The sequence below is a fragment of the Rosa chinensis genome, chromosome 3 (genome assembly GCF_002994745.2).
Source record: "Rosa chinensis cultivar Old Blush chromosome 3, RchiOBHm-V2, whole genome shotgun sequence".
Lineage (NCBI taxonomy): Eukaryota > Viridiplantae > Streptophyta > Magnoliopsida > Rosales > Rosaceae > Rosa > Rosa chinensis.
In genome coordinates, this window is record NC_037090.1 from 14,215,154 (window position 1) to 14,238,646 (window position 23,493).

The window sequence follows — 23,493 nt, forward strand, 5'->3', positions numbered from 1 at the left end:
TGTGTGGCGACGCTGGACCCGGCGTGAATCCGCCGCAAGACTAGGGTGTCGCTCTCGCTCTCCCCCTCCACTTGACAAAAAAACTAATGATTGGACATGATTGATTAAATTTCTACGTCTATTTTGTTCACTTTACTTGCTCATTACATCATATATTTTAGTTTCAATTATTAAATTTATTTATCAAATCTATTTCTTTTAAAAAAAAATATTCTTATATGAATATTCAATTAAAAATGATTTTTTTTTAAACAAGAATCACTCATTTGATTATACCAATAAAAGAAATAGAATATATTAAACTTTTGTAATAAAATCACAATCTATTTTTTAGTTTTTTTATTTATTTCAGTTTCAATGTTCTATTTCAATCCATATAAAAAAATTAGTAAGTTAACAATTATGAAGAGATTGTTTTTTGTTTCATGTTTTAAATTTTTACTTTCGGCATTCACAAATGGATAGCAAAAATTTTGATTATTAGTCATTTTGCACCTTGATAATATCTTCAATAATTCAAATGTTTATAGAGTGAATTAAGAAAATAGTAAGATGGCAATAATCGCACCCATAAAATGTATACTAAGAGCATCTTTAGCAATGCTAGCCATTTTTTAGTCAAATTTTAGCCAAAGTAGCTAAAAAGTTATTTTGGCTAGCCACTTTAGAAATACGTTTGTATCAGTGCTCTCTATTTTAACTAGTTTTAAATTTATATTATATTTTAAGTGAATATTAAATAGTTTAAATGTATTTATCAATTACATAAAATAACTCAAAATGACTGTATTAAATTATAGAGAGCCTCATCTCGCTCTCTATATTTATGAGCGAGATAGCTAAAAGTTATAATGGAAAGTCACTTAGGAGTCTGGTGCAGCTGCTAAAATATATCAAAAGCTAAACATGCTCTATAAAATAGCTAAGAAGTTAAAATAAAGAGTCTGCTAAATATGCTCTTGCCAAGATATGTTATCACCATACAAGTAGCCAAGTTGTTTATGATGACCTAACTTGTTTTTTTTTTTAAGAGAAATACAGTTCTCTCTTAGTTTGAATATAGAATAACTCTTCGGCCACATTCACCCCCTTACGTCACAATAGAGTAGAAGCCTGGTTGACTACTAGTATTAAAACTCATTTTTGCTGAAAATGTAATGTAATAGACAATTATAATTCAGCTTTCTCTGTCCACCGTATGATCAATACAAAAATTCCAAATAAACGGCTTAAGATAAGAACCACACAACCTTATCATAAAATTGGAAACACGTAAGTACTTGCGCGCCGTTTCAGAACGTTACGTCAGTGCTCACTTCACACTGATCGTGTTAAATCCCAGTCCCCTATAAAAAGGATCACGCACTCCAAACATTCCCGACATTGGTCACCTAATTCCAATTTCAAAAGGAAAGCTTAACTCGACTCTCTGCAAAACCATCATCATCATCACTCATGGCTTACACGTACGATTTCTCACCTTTTGATTCATTTTAGCTTCTGGGTTTATCTGACGTTGTGTTATTTTTGTTGCTGACATTGCTTCTGGGGTTTTGGGTTTTACAGTCAGGAGGTTCTTCCCACACCCTTGGATGCCACTTCCAACCCACCCCCTCTCTTTGATGGCACTACAAGGTTTACCTTAATTCACTCAAATTTGAAATTTGGGTTCCCTCTCTGTTTTTTTTTGTTTTTTTTTGTTTTTGTTTTAATGCTTCAATTTCACTGTGTGATCTGCTATTCCATGTGTTTATGTATTTGTTTTGTTTTTTGAAGGTTGTATACATATTACTCATGCCCATTTGCACAGAGGGTGTGGATCACTAGGAATTATAAGGTTGGTTAATCTCTCTTTTTCACACTCTTATAGTTTGGGAATGTCGACAAGTAGCCGGATTCTATATTTGGCTTATTTTTCGTTTTGTGGAATTTGTGATGTGCAGGGTTTACAAGATCAGATTAAGTTGGTTCCTATAAATCTCCAAAACAGGCCTGCTTGGTACAAGGAAAAGGTCTACCCTGAGAATAAGGTAATGTGTTTGAACAATTTAGCTATGTTCTTGTTTGTCATTGAGTATATGTTGTTGCAGATTGGGTGAAGCTGTTTAAATTTCTTGAATGATTATCCGCAGGTGCCAGCGCTGGAGCACAATGGAAAGATCATAGGGGAGAGTCTTGATCTGATCAAATATGTAGATAGTAACTTTGAAGGGCCTTCACTTTTCCCCAAAGTAAGATATATGCCCAGTTTAACTATGCATTGATAACCTGTCTCTGGCTCTTAAAAAGTTGACCAAACTGATGCTGTGAAATCATTTTTAGGACCCTGAGAAAGCAAAGTTTGGTGAGGAATTAATATCACATGTCGGCACCTTCACCGGGGCTTTGTATACTGCATTCAAAGCAAATGAGACAGTTAAACAAGCTGGTAAGGATCCTAATGTTCTCCCATTAGGGACTGCTTTTCTTGATAAATTTACTCTGACCAAAAATGGTTCCCTGCATCAGATGCTCAGTTTGATTACCTGGAAAATGCTCTGAAAAAATTTGACGATGGGCCATTTTTCCTGGGTCAGTTCAGTTTGGTAAGTTGAATGTGCAATTATGTATTATGAAATTGTAGAATCTTTATGCCCTTTTAGCAATGTGGTGACCAATTCAGTGGTTAAGTGATGGTTTGAGTCTTCTGATAGAAATATGTTTTCTTTAGGCGGACATAGCCTATATCCCATTTGTTGAGAGATTCCAAAGCTTCTTATCGGAGGTGTGGAAATATGATATCGCAGCTGGCAGGCCTAAACTAGCGGCATGGTTGGAGGTACACTAAAACCCATAAGATATATATATATATATATATATATATATATATATATATTTATATTTATATTTATATAAAATAGAAAGTTATGAACTTTTGTAGCTATTTGTTATATAAGAAATTTGAATAGTTGCTTGAAGTAGCTTAGGACATTGCACTAAGTTACAGAATAATGGTCCTTTGTTGTAGTGTAAGTAGAGCAAAGATGCAGCAATTTCTCATGAAACCAAACAAGCTTCTTTTCTTTTTCCTGCAGCAATTTCAGTCATTTGTTATCTCAAACATGGAATTAATTAGAGAGACAAAACCTATCAATCGTACTTTTGGTTTCAGATTGTGGTTAATTTGATGTTTATATCCTTCTGCAGGAAATCAACAAGATTGATGCTTATAAGGTAACCAAAACTGATCCAAAAGAGCTAGTTGGATTCTACAAGAAGCGCTTCTTGGTACGATCCCTTTTGGCCAATCAAACTACCATGTTCATGATCTTTCTTTCTTTATATCACAGTGATGTAACAAGCCGTTTCTGACATCTCAAGAAAAATGTTTATTATTGCAGGAGCAACAGTGAATGTGAGAAGAAGTGCTTCATATATGGTATAAATAAGTGGGCTCAGAGCCTCAGATGCTATGGAGAATGTATGCCAGTCCAGATATATTATGTTTGTGTATGCATATGTTTAGGTAGGTATGGACTTGTCTGGATCTGAATGTGTAAGCTTGCCTTGGTTGTTAAAATAAAATTCAGGTCACTTAGTATTGTACTGTTGATACGTTCACAAAAATTATTATTTGTTTTCTGAAAATTAGTATTGATATCAAAAAAGTAAAAAGTAAGAGATAAAGGTACAATATGACCATAAAATATGAGAAGAATATTCAGTCTACACTTTCATTGTCAAAATTCAAAGCGAAAAATTCAATTTCATAGCTCAACAGAGTAACAACCATTACGCAAGGATGTTAGCTACCTTCCCAAACTGAAGTTTAGAGATTTCTAATGATCAGTAGAAGTACATCAGCTTCATCTGGTCCACACTATTGCTAGATCAAGAGACTTCATTAATCTTGCTATGGCAATTGTACATCCAGAAACCCCTACAACAGATTCAAGAAAAATTCATTCATTCCCTTTCTTCTGCCAAGTGATGAGATAGAATCATAGAATCAAGTACATGTAAAAACTAAACTTCATTTAACCATAGAGCGTATATAATTCTTGCCAGTTAAGACATTAATTCTTTATGACCAAAAAAAAAAAGACATTAATTATACGACGGCCTACGTTTGGAGAGGCTTGAATAAATTTGCGTTGCATCTAAATGGCCTCATAGCATCTTATATTACACACATCAACCATCAACCATCAACCATTTAAGCTCTAGCAAGTAACCTCATTAACAAAGGCATCAAATCAATCCCAGACTGATTTTCTGACAAATAAAGGGGATATTTAGAAAACTTTCCAACAAATCAATTGTCGTCCATGTTCAATGAACCAGCGCAAGCCTGAAGCAGAAACTAAACAAATAAATCATTTTTGAAGGCTCATATCAGAGCAGAGTGAGAACGAGGAGTCAAAACTGCACTTGGATGCACAAAAAGAGGTATATTCTTCTTCATCTTTCTGTTGGGTTTTGAATCTTTCGACCTTCTTTTCCATTCCATGATAGATAATCATCAAGCCAAACTTCAAAAAATTATAACTTAACCACAGAGCCCAAGCAATCAGAACCGAAACAGTTGATTCATTCTCTGTGCCAAACTAGACTCTCTTAAGAGCAAGATGAAGTATACCCTAGCAGGCCAAACAGTGAAAAGGTGATATAGAACTCCTACCTTAGCAGACAATACACTGGTCAAAAGGCCAGTCAAGCCTTAACATGCATATATGGCATAAGAAAAGGGTAAAAAGGAAGTCAATTTCTTCGTAAAGAAGATCGAAAGTAAAAGTGAGGAATACCTAACAAGCATGTGACTGCAAAGAGCAAATTAACATTCCTCTTCATTTCAGCTTTGTAAGGACTTGTGATGGGTTTTGAGTATCTTGACCTGCTGCTCTTTCTGTTCCACGCCATGGTAATCTTCAATCGAAAGTAGACTCTCTTCATATTGAATCATGTGAACGTGATCTTGCTCAATTATATACCTCCCATTTGCCTCTCCTTTATCATCAAACCTCATCAATATGGTGTTGTAGACACCCCAAACCTTGATAATTATACTAAGGGAAAATTTCGCAAACAGTACACCAAGTAAAGTTCTAAGGGCATAATGAACATTTTAGTGTCAAAAATCGACGTCGTGTACTGATAGTGGGTCGAGTTTCAGATTTCGTGTACTGAAATGTTTGTTTTGAAACTTTGTGCATAAGAATTATTAGTGGCCTTTACTTGGTGTACTATTTGCGAAATTTTCCCTTATACTATGTTCCCCAATAAATGGTGTTAGGTATGGCGCCCAGGGCCCAATCGGATTGGAGAACTTTAAGTAAAAGAGGTCAGTCCAGGAGTCACTCACATCATCCTCTCTCATGACCCATAATGTAATGCTGCCATAATATGATATTCGAGATACGTACAGACAGGCATCCTCCGAGAGACACCCCAAGATGGCTGGTGGTATAATTACAAACATCATCGAAATTAGGCAGTCGCATACTCCGGAACTCTTCCTTAACCAGATCAAAAGCAACTATTCCGCCTTTTCTGTATATCCAATGAAGTGCATGATTTGAAACAGTCCCCTGACCATCGAATAATTAATCGTATGATTGAGGTCGGGGTTCAATCCTTTTCCAAGCGTGAGCTTTTACTGAGAACATCTTGGCCTCAACCTCACTAAAGTGCTGATCATGACGGTGGTACACATTTTCGGAGGCTACGAAAACTTTGTAGTTGTCAGTAGCCGGCAGATAGCCAACACCATAGCAGGGTGGGAACCAGAAATCAGGATTTTTTGCGGTAAAACCAGGGTCTGGTAGTTCCTTCAGCATTCCGGTTGATGGGTTACAGATGTAAAATTTATCGGGAAATTTATCACATCCTGTTATAATAAATAGCAATCCATTGCAGGACCCCAGTAGGCTGACAAAACAGCCCTCTTTCTGGCAACGGAAATTCAGACTTCTAGACGAACAGGTGTCCCCAAATGACGGCTTTTCCAAGTCTAGAAATTCGATACGAGGGGTGGCGTGTGACGAGAGGAGGAGGAGTCTCTGAGTTAGGGATTTCTGCTCACAAGCTGCTTTGTATTGAGATTTGGCGAATATGGGGTCGGACAATATAATGAAACGGAAGCGTTTCGAAACGCAAGTGAATCGGATCAAGGATTTTACGGGAAGCCAAGAGAGGATAGTCACTATAATATCTTCGGGTAGGTCTGTTTCCGCCATTGCACTATGGATATGGAGACGAGATCGACGAAGATGTAGCTAGGGTTTTCATATATTTGAGAGAAGAGGGAGGACACGGAACGCTGCCGTCTGGGTCATTAAGATTGTGATGCTAGGTAATCAGTAGCTAGCTTGGATAACAAGTATGCAAGTGTGTAACAAGTTTGTTTCTTTCCGTTTAAATTTATTTTGATCCTCTCTTCTCGTCTTCTTTCCTAGTTCTTCACAATCTCAAATTCTTATTTGAGGCTTCTAACCTTGAGACACAAACAAGGCATATTCATCAACCTTACTAGAGTTTAATTCCATGGTCAGATTCATGTTTGCTTTGGTTAAGAGATTCAAAATCGAGTGATCAATGATACGTACATCACAGGACTAACTGAGCATAAAATAAACAAATAATTCTCAAATGCATGAGTGAACACACTGGCAGTTACAATTAGGCCTGGGCGCGGGTCGGTTCGGGCCTGAAATTCGATGAACCCGAGCCCGAACCAGAAGTATCGGTCTCGGTTCGGTCCACAGTTTTCAACATGCTAAGCCTGACAAAAACCCGAACCGAGAACAATCAATCCGGGCTATCGGTCTTTCGGTCCTAATACACAACTTTAGTCTTCCAGTGAGTTTCAGACCTTCAATATCAGCAATTCCAGAAGTGTAGCTGGAAGTCTGGAACTTTCAATTTTCCTGATTTGAAGCATCTACTCATGACATTTAGACAAGCATTTCCAGTCAAATCCTCAAATGCATACACAAATTAATACATTACAAATGGCAAATGCAGCAAATCAAATAGAGAAATACAACTTAAAGTCTGAAATCACTAACTCATTAGTCATTACAAATACAATGAAAAATTGCAAATCAAACACAACCTGCAGATCTAATAATCAAACACAAATTGCAGAACTATTTCAAAGTCCAATAGGCCAATGCAGCAAGGATAGACACAATCACACAAAGTCACAACTCATAAGAAGTTAAAAAAACAAAAAAATAAAAACAAATGCAGCAATGGTTCTGTCATTAACAAACTGAGAAACAAAGTAACCAACTGAATGAAAAAGAAACAAATGCAGAGGCTGCAGCTACACAGCTAATGTCCATTTCAACTCTCCAAGGTTCCATTTGCATCATTCAAAATTCCAATAGCAACCTGACTTCAAACAACCTGCAATTTGCAACAAATGAAGAGAAAACACTTACTGCAACATCATAATTATGACACAATCAGAAACCAATAGCAGCTAGTTCAAATTTTCATTAGTAACTTGTTAGAACCAATCAGTATATACGAACAGTAACCTTATATATATATACAATTGAATATATAATAATAATAATCAATTGAAATCAAATAACTTTAATTCAAAATTGAATCACTAACTTGATCAGATAGAGGCCTGCGATGCAGTGACCTAAGACAGAAATTCGCCCCTACTTGTGCTGTAGTTTCGGACGTCTATCTAGAGGATACAACTATCTGGTACAAGTTCTTGCACAAGAACTTGACCCTGACGAATTTTACTTTATGTTTCTCAGAATAACTTTTTTGGGGGGAGGAAGAAGAAGATCGATCGATGGATAATGACGACCGAAGGTCGTCCTTATATAAAAGCCAAGATGAACAGTTGCGTCGGCAGTTGTTTGACGTTGTTTGATTCCATCTATTGCAACTGTTGGATTTTATCCGAAAAATTGAACAGTTAAGCAAAAATAAAATCAGATTCAGTCAAACCGAGCCCAAGAGCCCCAAGGCCCAAGGCCCATCTTTGACTTATATATCTTTGCATAATCTAATGGGAAACCCACTAGAAAAGCCCACAAAGCCCACTTCTATACATGTCATCCATTTACTTCTTTACATGGGAAACTCCCTATAAAGGCCATTAGCCTTTAAAACTTCTTCCATGTGGGACTAAAGTCCCACAAGTTCCAACATAACTAACCTTAATTAAGTTGAAGTATTTGATTGCAGACTATGATCAATGTTGTTATACAACTTTGCTGTCTTTGACGGCTTTGAGGCATGAGTCTTTTGACTTGATGCAATATCCTCAAGTTGATGTTCTGTACAAGAAGTCCAAAAAAAAAAAACACACATACACTCACATATTTAGTTCAAACTTCTAAGTTTCTAACAATTCAACAATGCACAATTTAAAGAATAAATAACACAAGTAATAGAACAATCAAGCACATTTTTCAAGTTTTTTCATAGAACACCATATCTGTAGCAGTTGGGAAGTATTCTATCTCTGATATGCTCTGTGAGTTGATCCAATTTTGCATGCATATGAGGGCTTCCACAGTTCTTGGAGTCATTGAACTTCTAAAGGGATCAATGACCCTACCTCCAGTACTAAAAGAACTTTCAGAAGCCATTGTACTCACTTAGATTCCAAGCACATCTTCGGCCACACACTGGAGATTTGGGTACTTAACTCCATTAAGCTTCCACCACAACAAAATGTCAAATTCATCATCATCAAAGGCTCCATCAATTGGATCAAGACAGTACATGTCCACTTCATGTTGCACAACTACCTCCTCTGATTCCTCTAGTTCTTTTCTCCAATGATTCATCATATCTACCCTCTTGCCACTCATTGTCCTTGTACTAGATGTGCTACCACCAGTGATACCACTTTATTGGCAACTTTTGGCTTTCTGATTACCATTTGAAGATGCATACAAATCGGTAAGTGCCACCACCAACTCCTTGAGTTCTTCACTCTTCTTCTTAACTGTAACTTCATCTATTACAAGGTATCTCCTACATGTGCTGCTGAAATTCCTAAGTTTATACCTAGGATCAAGCACTAAAGCTACCAAAAGAAGTTGATTCAGGTCATCTACCTGTGCAAAGTATTTCTAGAACTTTTGTTTCATCTTCACATCCATCATTTGAAGAATTCTTTCTGCTTCATTCTCAAATTGATCTTCCTCTCTGTTAAACAGCTCCTCAATCTCAGATTGAATGGCAACAATGTCATGAAAAGCTCTATGTGAGGTAGGCCTTGTTGAAGCACTGACCCGCAAGGTTACTTCATAAAAAACCTTCAAAAACTGGACGAAAACCTTAGCTTTGTCCCAATCGGCTTGAACTGGTGGTCCAATCCTCTTTTTGACTTGAGATCAACCAATACAAATCCATCCTCATCCTGCTCAATATCATCAGGTTCATCAAAATAGCTTTCATACTTGGACTCATCATCGTCAGCCATTCAAAGGCCTTTTTAAGCCCTAGAGCAGTCTCTAACATAATAAATGTTGAATGCCACCTAGTTGGAACATCTAAGACACATATTTTTCTAGACTCCAGCTTCTCTTTCTCAACACAATTCTTGAAAGCATCAAGCCTTGCCGAACTGCTCCTCACATACTTAACTGCATTCCTAATTAAGCTCACAGATTTATCCAACATTGTGAGTCCTGATCTCACAATGAGATTGAGGATATGAGCCATACACCTCACATGCAAAAATTTGCCCCCCATAACCGGCTGCTTCACCCAATTTACCAGTTTCTTTCTCACAAAGTCAATTGCATGCTTATTAGTAGAAGCATTATCAACATTAATCGTCAAAACCCTCTCTGTACCCCATTGAATCAAACAACTTTCTATCAGCTTCCCTATGCTTATACCTTGGTGATTAGAGATCACACAAAAGTTTAGAATCCTTTTGTGCATTTTCCATCCAAAATCTATAAAGTGTGCAGTTAAGACCATGATAGTTTATGTTTTGCACTGATGTCTATGTATCAGTGGTTAAACATAAAGTACTTCCTCAACTCGAGTCTTTTTTCATCATACATATTCAAAAACAGCTTGACAATGGTTCTCCTAGATGGAATTTCCCACTTAGGACATGCCACTGAACAAAAGTGCCTAAACCCTTTCCTCTCAATTGCACTAAATGGCAATTCATCCATCACTATCATCTCAACTGCTGCTATCTTACAAGCATCTTGGGTCCAATTTTTCAAAGCTAAACTAGGTTCACCATTCAGACTCCCATCACTACCCAAAACCTGCTGCCCTTTTTCTATATCAGCTCTACCCGGATACTTCTTACACACATCGTTAATGTGTCTCCTAAGACTGCTAGTTCCATTATCATAAGGATCACATGCTAAATCAGTTGTGCAGTACTTACATTACAGTCCGGGTTTCCTGCATCTTCTCATCAACCATCTCGAAAAGAGGCTTCTCAGTTTTGTAGAAGTGCTCCCAAATCTTGGAAAGAAACTTTGTTGTCAGCTTCTCAGCCTTCTTCTTCTTCCCCTTCCTTGGGTCAACTGGTGGTCAAGATGCTGGACTTGGGGTGGAGTTACTTGCATATGCCGTGGAGCCTGCCAGAACAATAGCCTTTGGGTTTGCCGGCGCACTACCTGAAGCCATGCTTGTTGTAGTTGCACCATCTGGTAATGACTTATTTGAAGCTATTGGAGTTTTAGGGTTTTCACTTTTCAATTATGGGACAGATTGAAATAAGTTGAGAGCTCGAGTCAAAATCCTGGGTCTAGGGAAGGATATGATCGATGAATTGAAGAAATCGGACCAACTGATGCAAGAAATTATCCTAAATGGGATGATGTTAGGGTTTGGGGATGAAAATTGGGGAAGAACAGTTGAGAGCTCGAGTTGAATGATCGAGCAAATGAGAGAAAATGAGCTAAGGTTAGAGTTTTTGGTCGTCCACATGTATAAATTAAAGACCAATAAAATATTGCTACATGTATAAGTGAAAATATCAGTCCGGGTCGGTCTACCCGAACTCAGTATCATCCCAAACCGTGACCGACCCATTTGTTTACTATTGGGTTCGGTTTTGACCCGAACCGTGAAGAAAAATACAAAAACCCGAACCGGCCCGTCTGTCTATCGGTTATTTGGTTCGGTTCCTCAGTCTATTGGCCTCAAACACCCAGGCCTAGTTACAATGCACAACCATTCCTCTATGTTTCTGCTCTTTCTCCATATTGAATCATGCCGATACTATCAAACACAACACATTAACAATAAAAGAATGAAACACATTGATCCATTATAAAGTGTAATTGACAAGATGGTCAACAAGAGTTTCATTTCGAAAACCGATTTCACGACAAATATAACTATAGTTTCACCAACACAAAAAATCTCTCATTTGATTTATACCAATAAAAAAAAATTGAATACATTAAAGTTTCCTAATAAAATCACAATTTGATTTACTTCTTTTTTTTTTAATTTTTTATTTAAATTTCAATGTTTGTCGATCTATTTCAATCCATGTTAAAAGATTAATAAATTAACAACTGTGAGCAATGAATAAGAGAAAAAAAAAATTTCTCGTCTTTTACCCTGCGTTTAGATGAGAAAATTCAAAATTATAAAATCCGTAGGAATTTATAAATAACGGAATTTTTAACTCCATCAATTGCAATTTCTATTGTTTGGTTGTATCTATTTAAGATTTTAAATGTATAATAAATTAAGAAAGTTTAAAACAAATAAAAAAATAAAATAGAAAAAAGTCTTGTTTTGGAAATAAAAATTGAATACTACAAATGAATTCATAAATGACACCTATTTTGGCGGAAATTGAAGTGGGGAATTTAAATAATGAATTCCTTCGTTTTTTTTTTTCCACAGAGAAAATAAATATTCCAATCTAATAATGCCAAACGAGGGAATTGGCTTGTAGGAATTATGAAAGGGTGCGGCTATTGACATCCTACTATTTTCTTAGTTCACCCTACAAACATTTAAATTATTGAAAGATTATATTACCCAAGTGCAAAATAACTAATAAGTACATTAATTTTTGAAAATCCAAATATGTAAGAAAAAATAAATATATATAAGTAATTAATTAAATACAAAGACTACTTAATTTCTCATTGGATAACATTAATCTTTATCTTCTCCACCCAAATTTGAATTTATTACTATTTTTTTTTTGTTGTTGCCTCCTCATCGTTCATTCGTTATTCAATTCACAAAACCATTACCTTTAACTTCATCAAAATCTTTGCAATATTCTTTGTGAACACCGAAAGTAAAAATTTAAAACACGAAGAAGAAAAAAAATCAATCTCTTCTTCATTGATCATAGTTGTAAATTTACTAATCTTTCTACATAGATTGAAATAGAGAACATTGAAATTGAAAGAAAAAATTAAAAAAATAGGAGTAAATTGTTATAAAGTAGAGAGAATATGGAGAGAGAATAGTAGGGAGGAAGTAGAAGTATTTCATTCAGTCTCATTAGCCTCCTTTATATAGAGGTAGGGTTTACATCAAAGTACACAACTAATGAGTATTTACGTGGACAGCCATATAGATAATAATATTTACAACACTCCCCCTTGGATGTCCACCAATGAATGATGATATTGGACGCGCTTATTGTTGCCTCGTTAAAAACCTTGCCAGGTAACAAAAACCCAGTGGGACAAAAATAACCCTGGTCGAAGGACAAAAAGAGCACAACGCGCATATGTCCTAGGTAGCATGCTTCTGGATGCTCCCCCTGATGAGAATCTCCCTCTGATCGTTGCAAGCCTTAATTATGTGTGCGATAAGCTACATGTACTATGTATAGTGGTTTGATGTGTCTATCACTGATGTGAGACCACGTGTGCTTTGCATATAGGGGCTCATCACAAATTTTCATACCTGAAAAGGTTAAGCAATACCAACAAAGCTAGCTGATTGTCAATAAGCCTTACCTCATATGATAAGGTTAGAAATAATCTCATATGCTCAAATTCATACACAAAGTAATAGCTAAACAATATAAAGAAATTGACACATTTAACTTTGTATAGTTTAAAACATTGAAAAAATCATCATGGCATACCTAGCCATACACATCAATATCTTTGTGTATTGATATGTCTCATATAAGCTTCTTCAAGAGCTCTAAATAATTCATAACTTTGCGAAAGTTAGAATATGTTGCAACATTATATTCATAATTCGAATTCAATAGTAGTCTCTTCATAGTACTCATTAAGGCAATTTAGATCTCGTTGACTAGAACGAAATGAGTACATATGAGCTAGCTTTAGACTCTTTGATTCCATAAGTGAGCTTTAGGCTCTTTCAACCTTTCATGAACTTGAATTATTCATGTATTTGAATCCCTTAAGGATTTGATAAGCAATACGCTTATTATGACACTTTTCTTTTGAGATTATGCTTTTAACAATGTATCTTTAAGATCTTCATAATATACGATGACAACGTGCCATAAATCTCTCGTCAATATAACAGCTATATGTAACACTGTACTTATAGAAAATTGTCATTCGTATAAGGGAAGATATTCATAATCTCATGTCTCGATAAATAGACATTGTGTCATAGTGATTTATCTTCACTTTTGATAAATACCTTTTTGTACCATGTAGGGTTAAAGGTCCAAGAATTCCATCACGTTTCAAATATCCAATTTCATTGGAATTGCCTCTTTCCAATTTGGCCAATAATATACTTTGTCGACATTCATAATGAAACGTGGTATAGCGTCAATACAAGCCTTAATGATTTTTGGTAGCTTCCAAATGTAAATTATCATCGATGATCATTAATCATAGATCCCACACATTCTTATATGCATGCATTAACTATAATAAGCTTATTAATATTGGGTACCCATGCCACTTCTGGGGCATACATTGTCACTTCCAGAACAATCATCTCTCATAGATGAATTATGTAGAATGTGGATCTTTTTACGTATAATCTCATGTCGAGCACTATAGGGCTTGTATGATCTTCCCTTTTTTGGAGCTTAAAACTTTAGACCTGGTGGATATAATCCACACAAATTCACGCCATTCTTTTAATAACATTAGTTTTCTCTCCCCCTAATGGCGGGGATACTTTCTTATTTTGACCACTTGTAAACATGTTTTTGATAATATCACTTCCTTAGAGTGAAGAAATTTATTGGTTGGTGGCGAACCCATACCAAGTTTAGGTCAAAAACATTTAGTTTATGAGCATAAACTATACTGATAAATAGTCTCACCAAGACATCAGCGATTTTACAAGGGACCAACATTGGTCTATGTCATTCTTTTCAAAGGACCATATCATTTGGACCAACATGTCTGCTACCATGCATAGTTGGTCTAGATTGTCTATGCAATCATGTTATGCTTTAAGGATTTTAATCCAAGTAAATTCTTTTGCAAGGAATATCATTATCACTTTAGGTACAAAGCTCAAAATGAGACATGGTCGAAAAGTCTCACACCAATTCATATTGTTCTTCAGGAACAATATTTCTCCCCCTTATGGCAGGAGGATTGTCTCATTAAAGTGACAACTCGCAAATATGTGGTAAAGAAACAATTTGATTGTGAGTAAGGTTAGCAGTCATCAAAACTTGTAAGTGATTCCATGCAACATGGCCAACAAAGATGACATAACTGGTCAAGCCAAAATAGTGTATTTGGTTCAATGAACTTCTGGTTCATGACATTATATGTGTAATCGAAGCTTCAGGTTCGAATATTTTTCCTATGAACTGCAAGTTCTAAGATTTCGTAATTTGAACTTCGGGTTCAAATAAATTTGGTGCTCGAAACTTCAGGCTCGAGGTGACTAAAGTGAATCTTCAAGTTCACTTTTAACTAATTTATATTTTATACTCAAAGCTTCGGGTTTGAGTTTTATTGTTAGAACTTCAAGTTCTGCTATGAAATTTTGAACTTCTGGTTCAAAATTATTACACTCAAAATTCATATGGTCGAAGTATAGGACTGCTGGTCCGTATGAGTAAAAAAAATTAATTTAAAAGATAAGTACTGTAATGTAAGTACATAACAAAATAGGAAACTTGCAGGGAAACAGATAGATAATGGAATATATTTTACAGTTGAAACTTCTAGTTCCTTGAATGAAGAAAATACACAGAACTTCTGGTCTGCTTAACTTCACAAATATGATAATTTTTTTTTCTCTCCTCTAATCACACAAGAACATAATTTTATCTTGTGGAGAACGTAGCTTCTAGCTTTACATTCAAAATTGAACTCCAAATTCACATTGTCGTGCGGAGGAGGGAACCCCAATACCCAAACATTTTTGAGGAACTTCCGGCCCTCTTATAATTATTGGGGATAAAAAAAAATATGTGAGTTCATATACTCATTGTATAGCTCTGAGGATCTTCTGGCCCTCATAATTGCATAAATTCTGAAGAGCTTCATGTCACAATTTTCCAATTTACATTTCATGATCCTAGAGGAACTTCAGGTCCCCATATGATCAGGGATCAAGTAACATGCGATTTTGATCATTGTATAATTCTGAGGAACTTCTGTCCCTTCATTTCACAATTTGGAATATGTAACTCTTGAGGAACTTCAGGCCCTCTGTAATCGAATCAAGAGACTTCAGGTCTCGATCTATTTTGATTACAAAATTCACAAGTAGATATAGGTGTGAGTTCACCATATCAATTTTCCAGATTGAAAGAAAGAAGAAGGTGAATCAAAAGGTCAAAATAGATAAATACATACCTGAAGCTCTTTCAATTAAAAGACTAATATATGCCCAGATCATATATATGCATAGAATTGTGTAACTAGATAAGTTTTTCCCTTAAAAATTATACAAACTGGAGCATGCCAAAATGTTATGTCCTGCAAGACAATAATTAATCATAGTAATGACGTCCTCAGGACTAACAGTGCTATAAAGCCAATACTTTATATATTGAATAATACAAATCCATTAATTTGCTGTAAATCAAATTGAAAAACATCACCCAGTGGCCTTTCGTTATGAAAAATTTGGCATATAAAGAAAGGAAACATATAGGCAATTATCAAGGTTTAGCAAAAGAAGCATGCAGCAGATGAATTCAAACTATAAGATTAAGAAGCAACAGAGTAGTCAAAGTAAATAAATGGAGACCACCCATTCCATCACAAGTCCCAAACCAAGACCACCATGAATCTTTAACAAACCGATCAAGGCCAATTATTATTGGTAAATTTGAAAAATGCGCATCGATATGAAAACAGATTCAAAAAAGAAACGATGCAAGTGGTATGTGCAATAGAAATACGCGATCATGTCAAGAACAAAATTGGGAGATTAACTTCCACATCGCACAGTGAATGAAGATATTAAACTCATAGATCAAAGTTAAGGTCAAAAGCAACAAGGCTGCACCAAAAACTTTAAGATCATCATGGAGTCTAAAAAAAAATAGATCAAGGGCCCAAGACAGGTAGTTCTTGCCAGAGATGTCAAGGGTGACAAAATCCAATTTTGCCAAATTCGTCATCTTCCTGCCACAATGAAGATGAGGTATGTTAGGATCCATGTATAGTGTTAGAACTACAGGTTCTTAACAAATAAGTAATTAATATCGAAACTTCAGGTTCGAAAAAAAATGAACATTGGATCGCAATTATATACACGAAGCTTCAGGTTCGTGGTCTTATTATTAGAACTTCAGGTTCTAAAATTCCGTATTTTTGAACTTCGGGTTCAAACGGATATGTACTCGAAACTTCTTGCTCGAGTAGCAGTAGTGAAACTTCAAGTTCACTTGTATTATGAATATTAAGTATGTTTAATTGATAAAACATATAAGATAATTTTAATTAAATAAATATCAGATATGCTATAAGGAATGATACAGCAAAAATATATCCATTATGTTAACAACATATACCTCATATATATATATATATATATATATATATATATATATGTATATGTATACAGGAACTTGTGATTAGATAATCATATGAAACCATATATATATATATTAAAGTGCGATTATAGAATCATAGCTAGTAAACTATATATATATGCTTGCCAATAGTTTGCAACCAACTAGAGTACGATAAAGGAACATGTTTGTGAAGCAGGATATATTAAACTATATATATATATAGAATTGCAGAAGCACAAAAAAAATAAAACATTCCATAAACCCTACTGAAGCAACTGCAATAAGGCGCCGCCCACATTTTGTTTAATATGTTGCCGTATATAAAAAAAAAATAAGTCAAAAAATAAACAAAACGTTGATATGATGCCGTATATCTCCATAAACCCTAATATGCATAATTGATATAGATTATAAATAAACTCATAGATCATGAGTTATAGTTAAGAGCAACAACGTTGCACTATAAACTTGTAGATCATCATAGAGTTTTAAGAAAAATAGCAGAGCGTGCTGATAACGTGTTATAAAGTAGAGAGAATAGTAGGGAGGAAGTAGAAGTATTTCATTCAGTCTCATTAGCCTCCTTTATATAGAGGTAGGGTTTACATCAAAGTACACAACTAATGAGTATTTACGTGGACAGCCATATAGATAATAATATTTACAACATAAATCATATTATGATTTTTTTAGGAAACTTTAATAAATTTTAAATTTTTTTATGAGTATAAATTAAATGAGAGATTTTCTCTAAAAATATTTATTTTTTAATTGGATATGTCATATAAGGATATTATTGGAAAGAGAAATGGGTTAAATAAGTAAATTTAATAATTAAAATTAAAATTTAGGGTGTAATGAGCAAGTAGGGTGAACTAAGAAAATTGTAGGGTGGCAATAGCCGCACCCATTATGAAATCCTCACTTTCAATTAAATTCCATCATTTTTTCTTTCATCCAAACACACTTTTTACTTGCAGCAATGGAAAGCAAAGATTTTGATGAAACACTAATGATTTTGTGAATTGAATAATGAATAAGATATTTTGTTTTCATATTTTAAATTTTTAGTTGCAGTAAGGGATAGCAAAGATTTTGATAACACTAATGATTTTGTGAATTGAATAATGAATAAGAGATTTTTTTTTCCTTGAAATTTAATAACAAATTAACTATGAGGAGGCAACAAAAAGACAAAAATAGTAATAACTTCATGAGAAATTCTTAGGTAGGGCAAACGTATCAGCCACGTGATACGCCCGGTCAGTTATCGAATGAGAAATTAAATAGTCTTTGTATTTAATTAATTGAGTATGTATTTAGTTTTCCTTATAAATTTAGATTTAAAAAAATTAATTTAATTATTAGTCATTTTATACTTGAGTAAAATAGTCTTGCAATAATTCAAATGATATGTTATCACTATACAAGTAGTCGAACACCTGCATGTTCTTCATGAAGACCTAATTTTGTTGATAAAGAAATACACTTATTTTAAATTCAAAACTTAAATCACAAGTCGGATGAACGAGCTCATTCACCCGGATGAACGAAATCTTGCACGGGCTAGGATTTCTTGAACAAAATTGCACAGCAGAAAGAAGACCCACATTAGTGTATCACATTTAACTTTTAACCCACATCAATTAAACAATAAATTGCAGATTTGCAGAACAAGGAGATAATTGTTGGGAGAGTATGTTGCATACCAGTATACCACTATACCAGATAAGACTTGATCTCTGAGACTCTGAGAGAAGTGGAGAAGGGAGAGCGGCAGGCGTGTCCCAGTTGCATCCTGGCCTAGTCGTCAGAGGACCAGTACGGCGCCGCCACCTTCCAGAATCTCCGAAGCAGCATCTGCAAATCCAAACCCTCTCTTTGCTGCTACCACTGGCGGAGGAGGAGAGAGTGAGATTATGAGAGACGATTCTCCAATCTCCAGTTCGAAATGTCGAACTGGAATTTCGAAATTTGCTTGAATTTCGCTCACCGCTTGCGTTCTTTCTTCGATTTCGTTCTCCAAAGACCTTTCGATTCGATGTTGAAACCCTAGCTCTCCAATGACCTTTCGATTCGATTGGATTTGCTGAAACCCTAATTTGTTAGTTTCGAAATTTGCTTGCCCGTAGTCGATGAGTGGAAGCATGAACCAAAATTTGCTTGAATCAAGAGGTTGAAGAGGAAATTAAGAAACGGATGCTTGTCTGGAATGATTTCTGATGAGATTGTGGCTTGGGAGAATGGGAGATGAGTCATTCCTTCAGGAAATAGACATCGAGGCTGGATCTGAAATTGACGGACGGAGGCATTCTTCGAACTATCGGGAGTGCCGGAGTGGGGAGTTATAAGGAATACAAGGGCTGGGCTTCTGGAATATGGACAGGCTCAGGGCTACGCAATTTTAAAAAAAAAGTATGGATCTAATTTTTTTTTTTTTGGCTCAAAAATCTCGGACGGGCTTGAGCCCGTCCTAGTCTGTGCATAGATCTGGCCCAGTCCACCCCCTTATAATTAACTAATTATCGTCTTTTCTCGGTGGATCTCCAAAACGGCCAAACCAGAAGCGATGCAGTGTTAGATTGGCCTTGCGTCCTTCATGACCGACTAGTAGACTGGTTCAACGGATCATTACTAGTTCTAAAACTTTTCTTTGCTGAAAATGTGATAGACAATTATAATTCAGCTTTCTTTGTCTACCGTACGATCAATACAAAATTCCAAATATACGGTTTAAGATAAGAACCACACAACCTTATCATAGAATTGGGAACACGCAAGTACTTACGGACCGATTTCAAACATTACGTCACTGCTCACTTCACAGGATCGGTGTCAAATCCCAGTCGCCTATAAAACGTTCACCAACTACGAACATAGACCACATTACAAACCAAATTCCCATTTCAAAGGAAAGCTGAACTCAACTCTCTGCAAAACCCATCATCATCACTCATGGCTTATACGTACGAATTCTCACCTTTTGATTCATTTTAGCTTCTGGGTTTATGTGAATTTGTGTTCTTTAGTTGCTGACATTGCTTCTGGGGTGTTGGGTTTTACAGTCAGGAGGATCTTCCCACACCCTTGGATGCCACTTCCAACCCACCTCCTCTCTTTGATGGCACTACAAGGTTTACCTCAATTCACTCAAATTTGGGTTCTCTCTCTTTCGTTGGTTTGTGCTTCAGTTTCACTGTGATCTGCTATTCCATGTGTTTATGTATTTGTTTTGTTTTTTTGAAGGTTGTATACCTATTACTCTTGCCCATTTGCACAGAGGGTGTGGATCACCAGGAATTATAAGGTTGTTTAATCTCTCTTTTTCACACTCTTATACTTTGGGAATGTCGAACAAAAGACCCTTACTTTGTTTTATATTTTGGAATCAACAAGTACCCGGATTCTATATTTGACTTATTTTTCGTTTTTTGGAATTTCTGATGTGCAGGGTTTACAAGATCAGATTAAGTTAGTCCCTTTAAATCTCCAAAACAGGCCTGCTTGGTACAAGGAAAAGGTCTACCCTGAGAATAAGGTAATGTGTTTGAACAATTTAGCTATGTTCTTGTTTGTCATTGAGTATATGTTGTTGCAGATTGGGTGAAGCCGTTTAAATTTCTTGAATGATTATTCGCAGGTGCCAGCACTGGAGCACAATGGAAAGATCATAGGGGAGAGTCTTGATCTGATCAAATATGTGGATAGCAACTTTGAAGGGCCTTCACTTTTCCCCAAAGTAAGATATATGCCCAATTTAACTATGCATTGATAAACTGTCTCTGGCTCTTTATTAGTTGACCAAACTGATGCTGTGAAATCATTTTCAGGACCCTGAGAAAGCAAAGTTTGGTGAAGAATTAATATCACATGTCGGTACCTTCACCGGGGCTTTGTATACTGCATTCAAAGCAAATGACACGGTAAAACAAGCCGGTAAGGATCTTAATGTTCTCCCATTAGGGACTGCTTTTGTTGATGAATGTACTCTGACTAAAAATGGTTCCCTGCATCAGATGCTCAGTTTGATTACCTGGAAAATGCTCTGAAAAAATTTGACGATGGGCCATTTTTCCTGGGTCAGTTCAGTTTGGTAAGTTGAATGTGCAATTATGTATTATGAAATTGAGGAATCTTTAAGCCCTTAGCAATGTGATGACCAATTCAGTGGTTAAGTGATGGTTTGAGTCTTATGATAGAAATATGTTTTCTTTAGGCGGACATAGCCTATATCCCATTTGTTGAGAGATTCCAAAGCTTCTTATCAGAGGTGTGGAAGTATGATATCACAGCTGGCAGGCCTAAACTAGCAGCATGGTTGGAGGTACACTAAAACCCATAAGATATATATATATATATATATATATATATATATATATATAAAATAGAAAGTTTTGAACTTTTGTATCTATTCCATTCAAGATATTATTTCTCATTTGTTATATAAGAAATTTGAATAGTTGCTTGAAGTAGCTTAGGACATTGCACTAGGTTACAGAATAATGGTCCTTTGTTGTAGTGTAAGTAGAGCAAAGATGCAGCAATTTCTCATGAAACCAAACAAGCTTCTTTTCTTTTTCCTGCAGCAATTTCAGTCATTTGTTATCTCAAACATGGAATTTATTAGAGAGACAAAACCTATCAATCGTACTTTTGGTTTCAGATTGTGGTTAATTTGATGTTTATATCCTTCTGCAGGAAATCAACAAGATTGATGCTTATAAGGTAACCAAAACTGATCCAAAAGAGCTAGTTGGATTCTACAAGAAGCGCTTTTTGGTACGATCCCTTTTGGCCGATCAAACTATCTTGTTCATGATCTTTCTTTCTTTATATCACAGTGATGTAACAAGCCGTTTCTGACCTCTCAAGAAAAATGTTTATTATTGCAGGAGCAACAGTGAATGTGAGAAGAAGTGCTCCATATATGGTATAAATAAGTGGCTCAGTTGCTGTGGAGAATGTATGCCAGTCTAGATATATTATGTTTGTGGATGCATATGTTTAGGTATGGACTTGTCTGGATCTGAATGTGTATTGTGTAAGCTTGCCTTGGTTGTTTAAATAAAATTCAGGTCACTTAGTATTGTACTGTTGATACGTTCACAAAAATTATTATTTGTTTTCTGAAAATTAGTATTGATATCAAAAAAGTAAAAAGTAAGAGATAAAGGTACAATATGACCATAAAATATGAGAAGAATATTAGTCTACACTTTCATTGTCAAAATTCAAAGCGAAAAATTCAATTTCATAGCTCAACAGAGTAACAACCATTACGCAAGGATATTAGCTACCTTCCCAAACTGAAGTTTTGAGATATCTAATGATCAATAGAAGTACATCAGCTTCATCTGGTCCACACTATTGCTAGATCAAGAAGACTTCATTAATCTTGCTATCGCAATTGTATATCCAGAAACCCCTACAACAGATTCAAGATAAATTCATTCATTCCCTTTCTTCTGCCAAGCGATGAGATAGAATCATAGAATCAAGTACATGTAAAAACTAAACTTCATTTAATCATAGAACGTATATAATTCTTGCAGGTTAAGACATTAATTCTACGACGGCCTACGTTTGGAGAGGCTTGAATAAATTTGCGTTGCATCTAAATGGCATCTTATATTACACACATCAACCATCTAAGCTCTAGCTAGTAACCTCATTAACAAAGGCATCAAATCAATCCCAGACTGATTTTCTAACAAATAAAGGGGATATTTAGAAAACTTTCCAACAAATCAATTGTCGTCCATGTTCAATGAACCAGCGCAAGCCTAAAGCAGAAACTAAACAAATAAGTCATTTTTGAAGGCATGAGAGCAGAGTGAGAACGAAGAGTCAAAACTGCACTTGGATGCACAAAAAGAGCTATTCTTTTCTGTTGGGTTTTGAATCTTTTGACCTTCTTTTCCACTCCATGATAGATAATCATCAAGCCAAACTTCAAAAAATTATAACTTAACCACAGCCCAAGCAATCAGAGCCAAAACAGTTGATTCATTCTCTATGCCAAACTAGACTCTCTTAAGAGCAAGATGAAGTATACCCTAGCAGGCCAAGCAGCGAAAAGGTGACAGAACCTTACCTTAGCAGACAATACACAGGTCAAAAGGCCAGTCAAGCCTTAACGTGCATATATGGCATAAGAAAGGGTACAAAGGAAGTCAATTTTTTTTGTAAAGAAGATCGAAAGTAAAAGTGAGGAATACCTAACAAGCATATGACTGCAAAGAGCAAATTAACATTCCTCTTCATTTCAGCTTTTTAAGGACGTGTGATGGGTTTTGAGTCTCTTGACCTGCTGCTCTTTCTGTTCGACGCCATGGTAATCTTCAATCCAAAGTAGACTCTCTTCGTATTGAATTATGTTAACGTGATCGTGCTCAATTATATACCTGCCATTTGCCTCTCCTTTATCATCAAACCTCATCAATATGGTGTTGTAGACACCCGTACCGTTGACACCCCAAACCTTGATAATTATACTATTTTCCCCAATAAATGGTGTCAGGTATGGCGACCAGGGCTCAATCGGATTGGAGAACTTGAAGTAAAAGAGTTCAGTCCAGGAG

General features: G+C 35.6%; 2 protein-coding genes across 3 annotated transcripts; both read left to right on the plus strand.

The window, feature by feature from the left end:
- The first annotated feature begins 1,321 nt into the window (after positions 1-1,321).
- LOC112192831 (glutathione S-transferase L3) lies at positions 1,322-22,003 on the plus strand. Of its 2 annotated transcripts, none has more exons than XM_024332717.2 (10): positions 1,322-1,466; positions 1,567-1,635; positions 1,777-1,837; positions 1,944-2,030; positions 2,133-2,231; positions 2,323-2,428; positions 2,509-2,585; positions 2,711-2,818; positions 3,187-3,267; positions 21,805-22,003. In XM_024332717.2, the coding sequence occupies exons 1-10, from the start codon at positions 1,456-1,458 to the stop codon at positions 21,814-21,816; spliced, it is 711 nt and encodes a 236-aa protein (XP_024188485.1). In that variant the 5' UTR covers positions 1,322-1,455; the 3' UTR covers positions 21,817-22,003. The 2 variants fall into 2 exon arrangements, with proteins under 2 accessions (XP_024188485.1, XP_024188484.1); XM_024332716.2 differs by lacking the exon at positions 21,805-22,003 and adding an exon at positions 3,381-3,627.
- LOC112192830 (glutathione S-transferase L3) lies at positions 19,737-22,003 on the plus strand. The gene is made up of 10 exons (XM_024332714.2): positions 19,737-19,878; positions 19,978-20,046; positions 20,159-20,219; positions 20,364-20,450; positions 20,553-20,651; positions 20,743-20,848; positions 20,929-21,005; positions 21,129-21,236; positions 21,611-21,691; positions 21,805-22,003. Exons 1-10 carry the CDS (start codon positions 19,868-19,870, stop codon positions 21,814-21,816), a joined length of 711 nt encoding a protein of 236 aa, XP_024188482.1. The 5' UTR covers positions 19,737-19,867; the 3' UTR covers positions 21,817-22,003.
- Positions 22,004-23,493: the final 1,490 nt, after the last annotated feature.

Coding starts and splice junctions, on each gene's coding strand:
- LOC112192831 (XM_024332717.2), top strand. Junction 2,031..2,132: donor AGGTCTACCCTGAGAATAAG/GTAATGTGTTTG, acceptor GATTATCCGCAG/GTGCCAGCGCTGGAGCACAA. Junction 2,586..2,710: donor TCCTGGGTCAGTTCAGTTTG/GTAAGTTGAATG, acceptor TGTTTTCTTTAG/GCGGACATAGCCTATATCCC.
- LOC112192830 (XM_024332714.2), top strand. Junction 20,047..20,158: donor CTCTTTGATGGCACTACAAG/GTTTACCTCAAT, acceptor GTTTTTTTGAAG/GTTGTATACCTATTACTCTT. Junction 20,849..20,928: donor TGACACGGTAAAACAAGCCG/GTAAGGATCTTA, acceptor TCCCTGCATCAG/ATGCTCAGTTTGATTACCTG.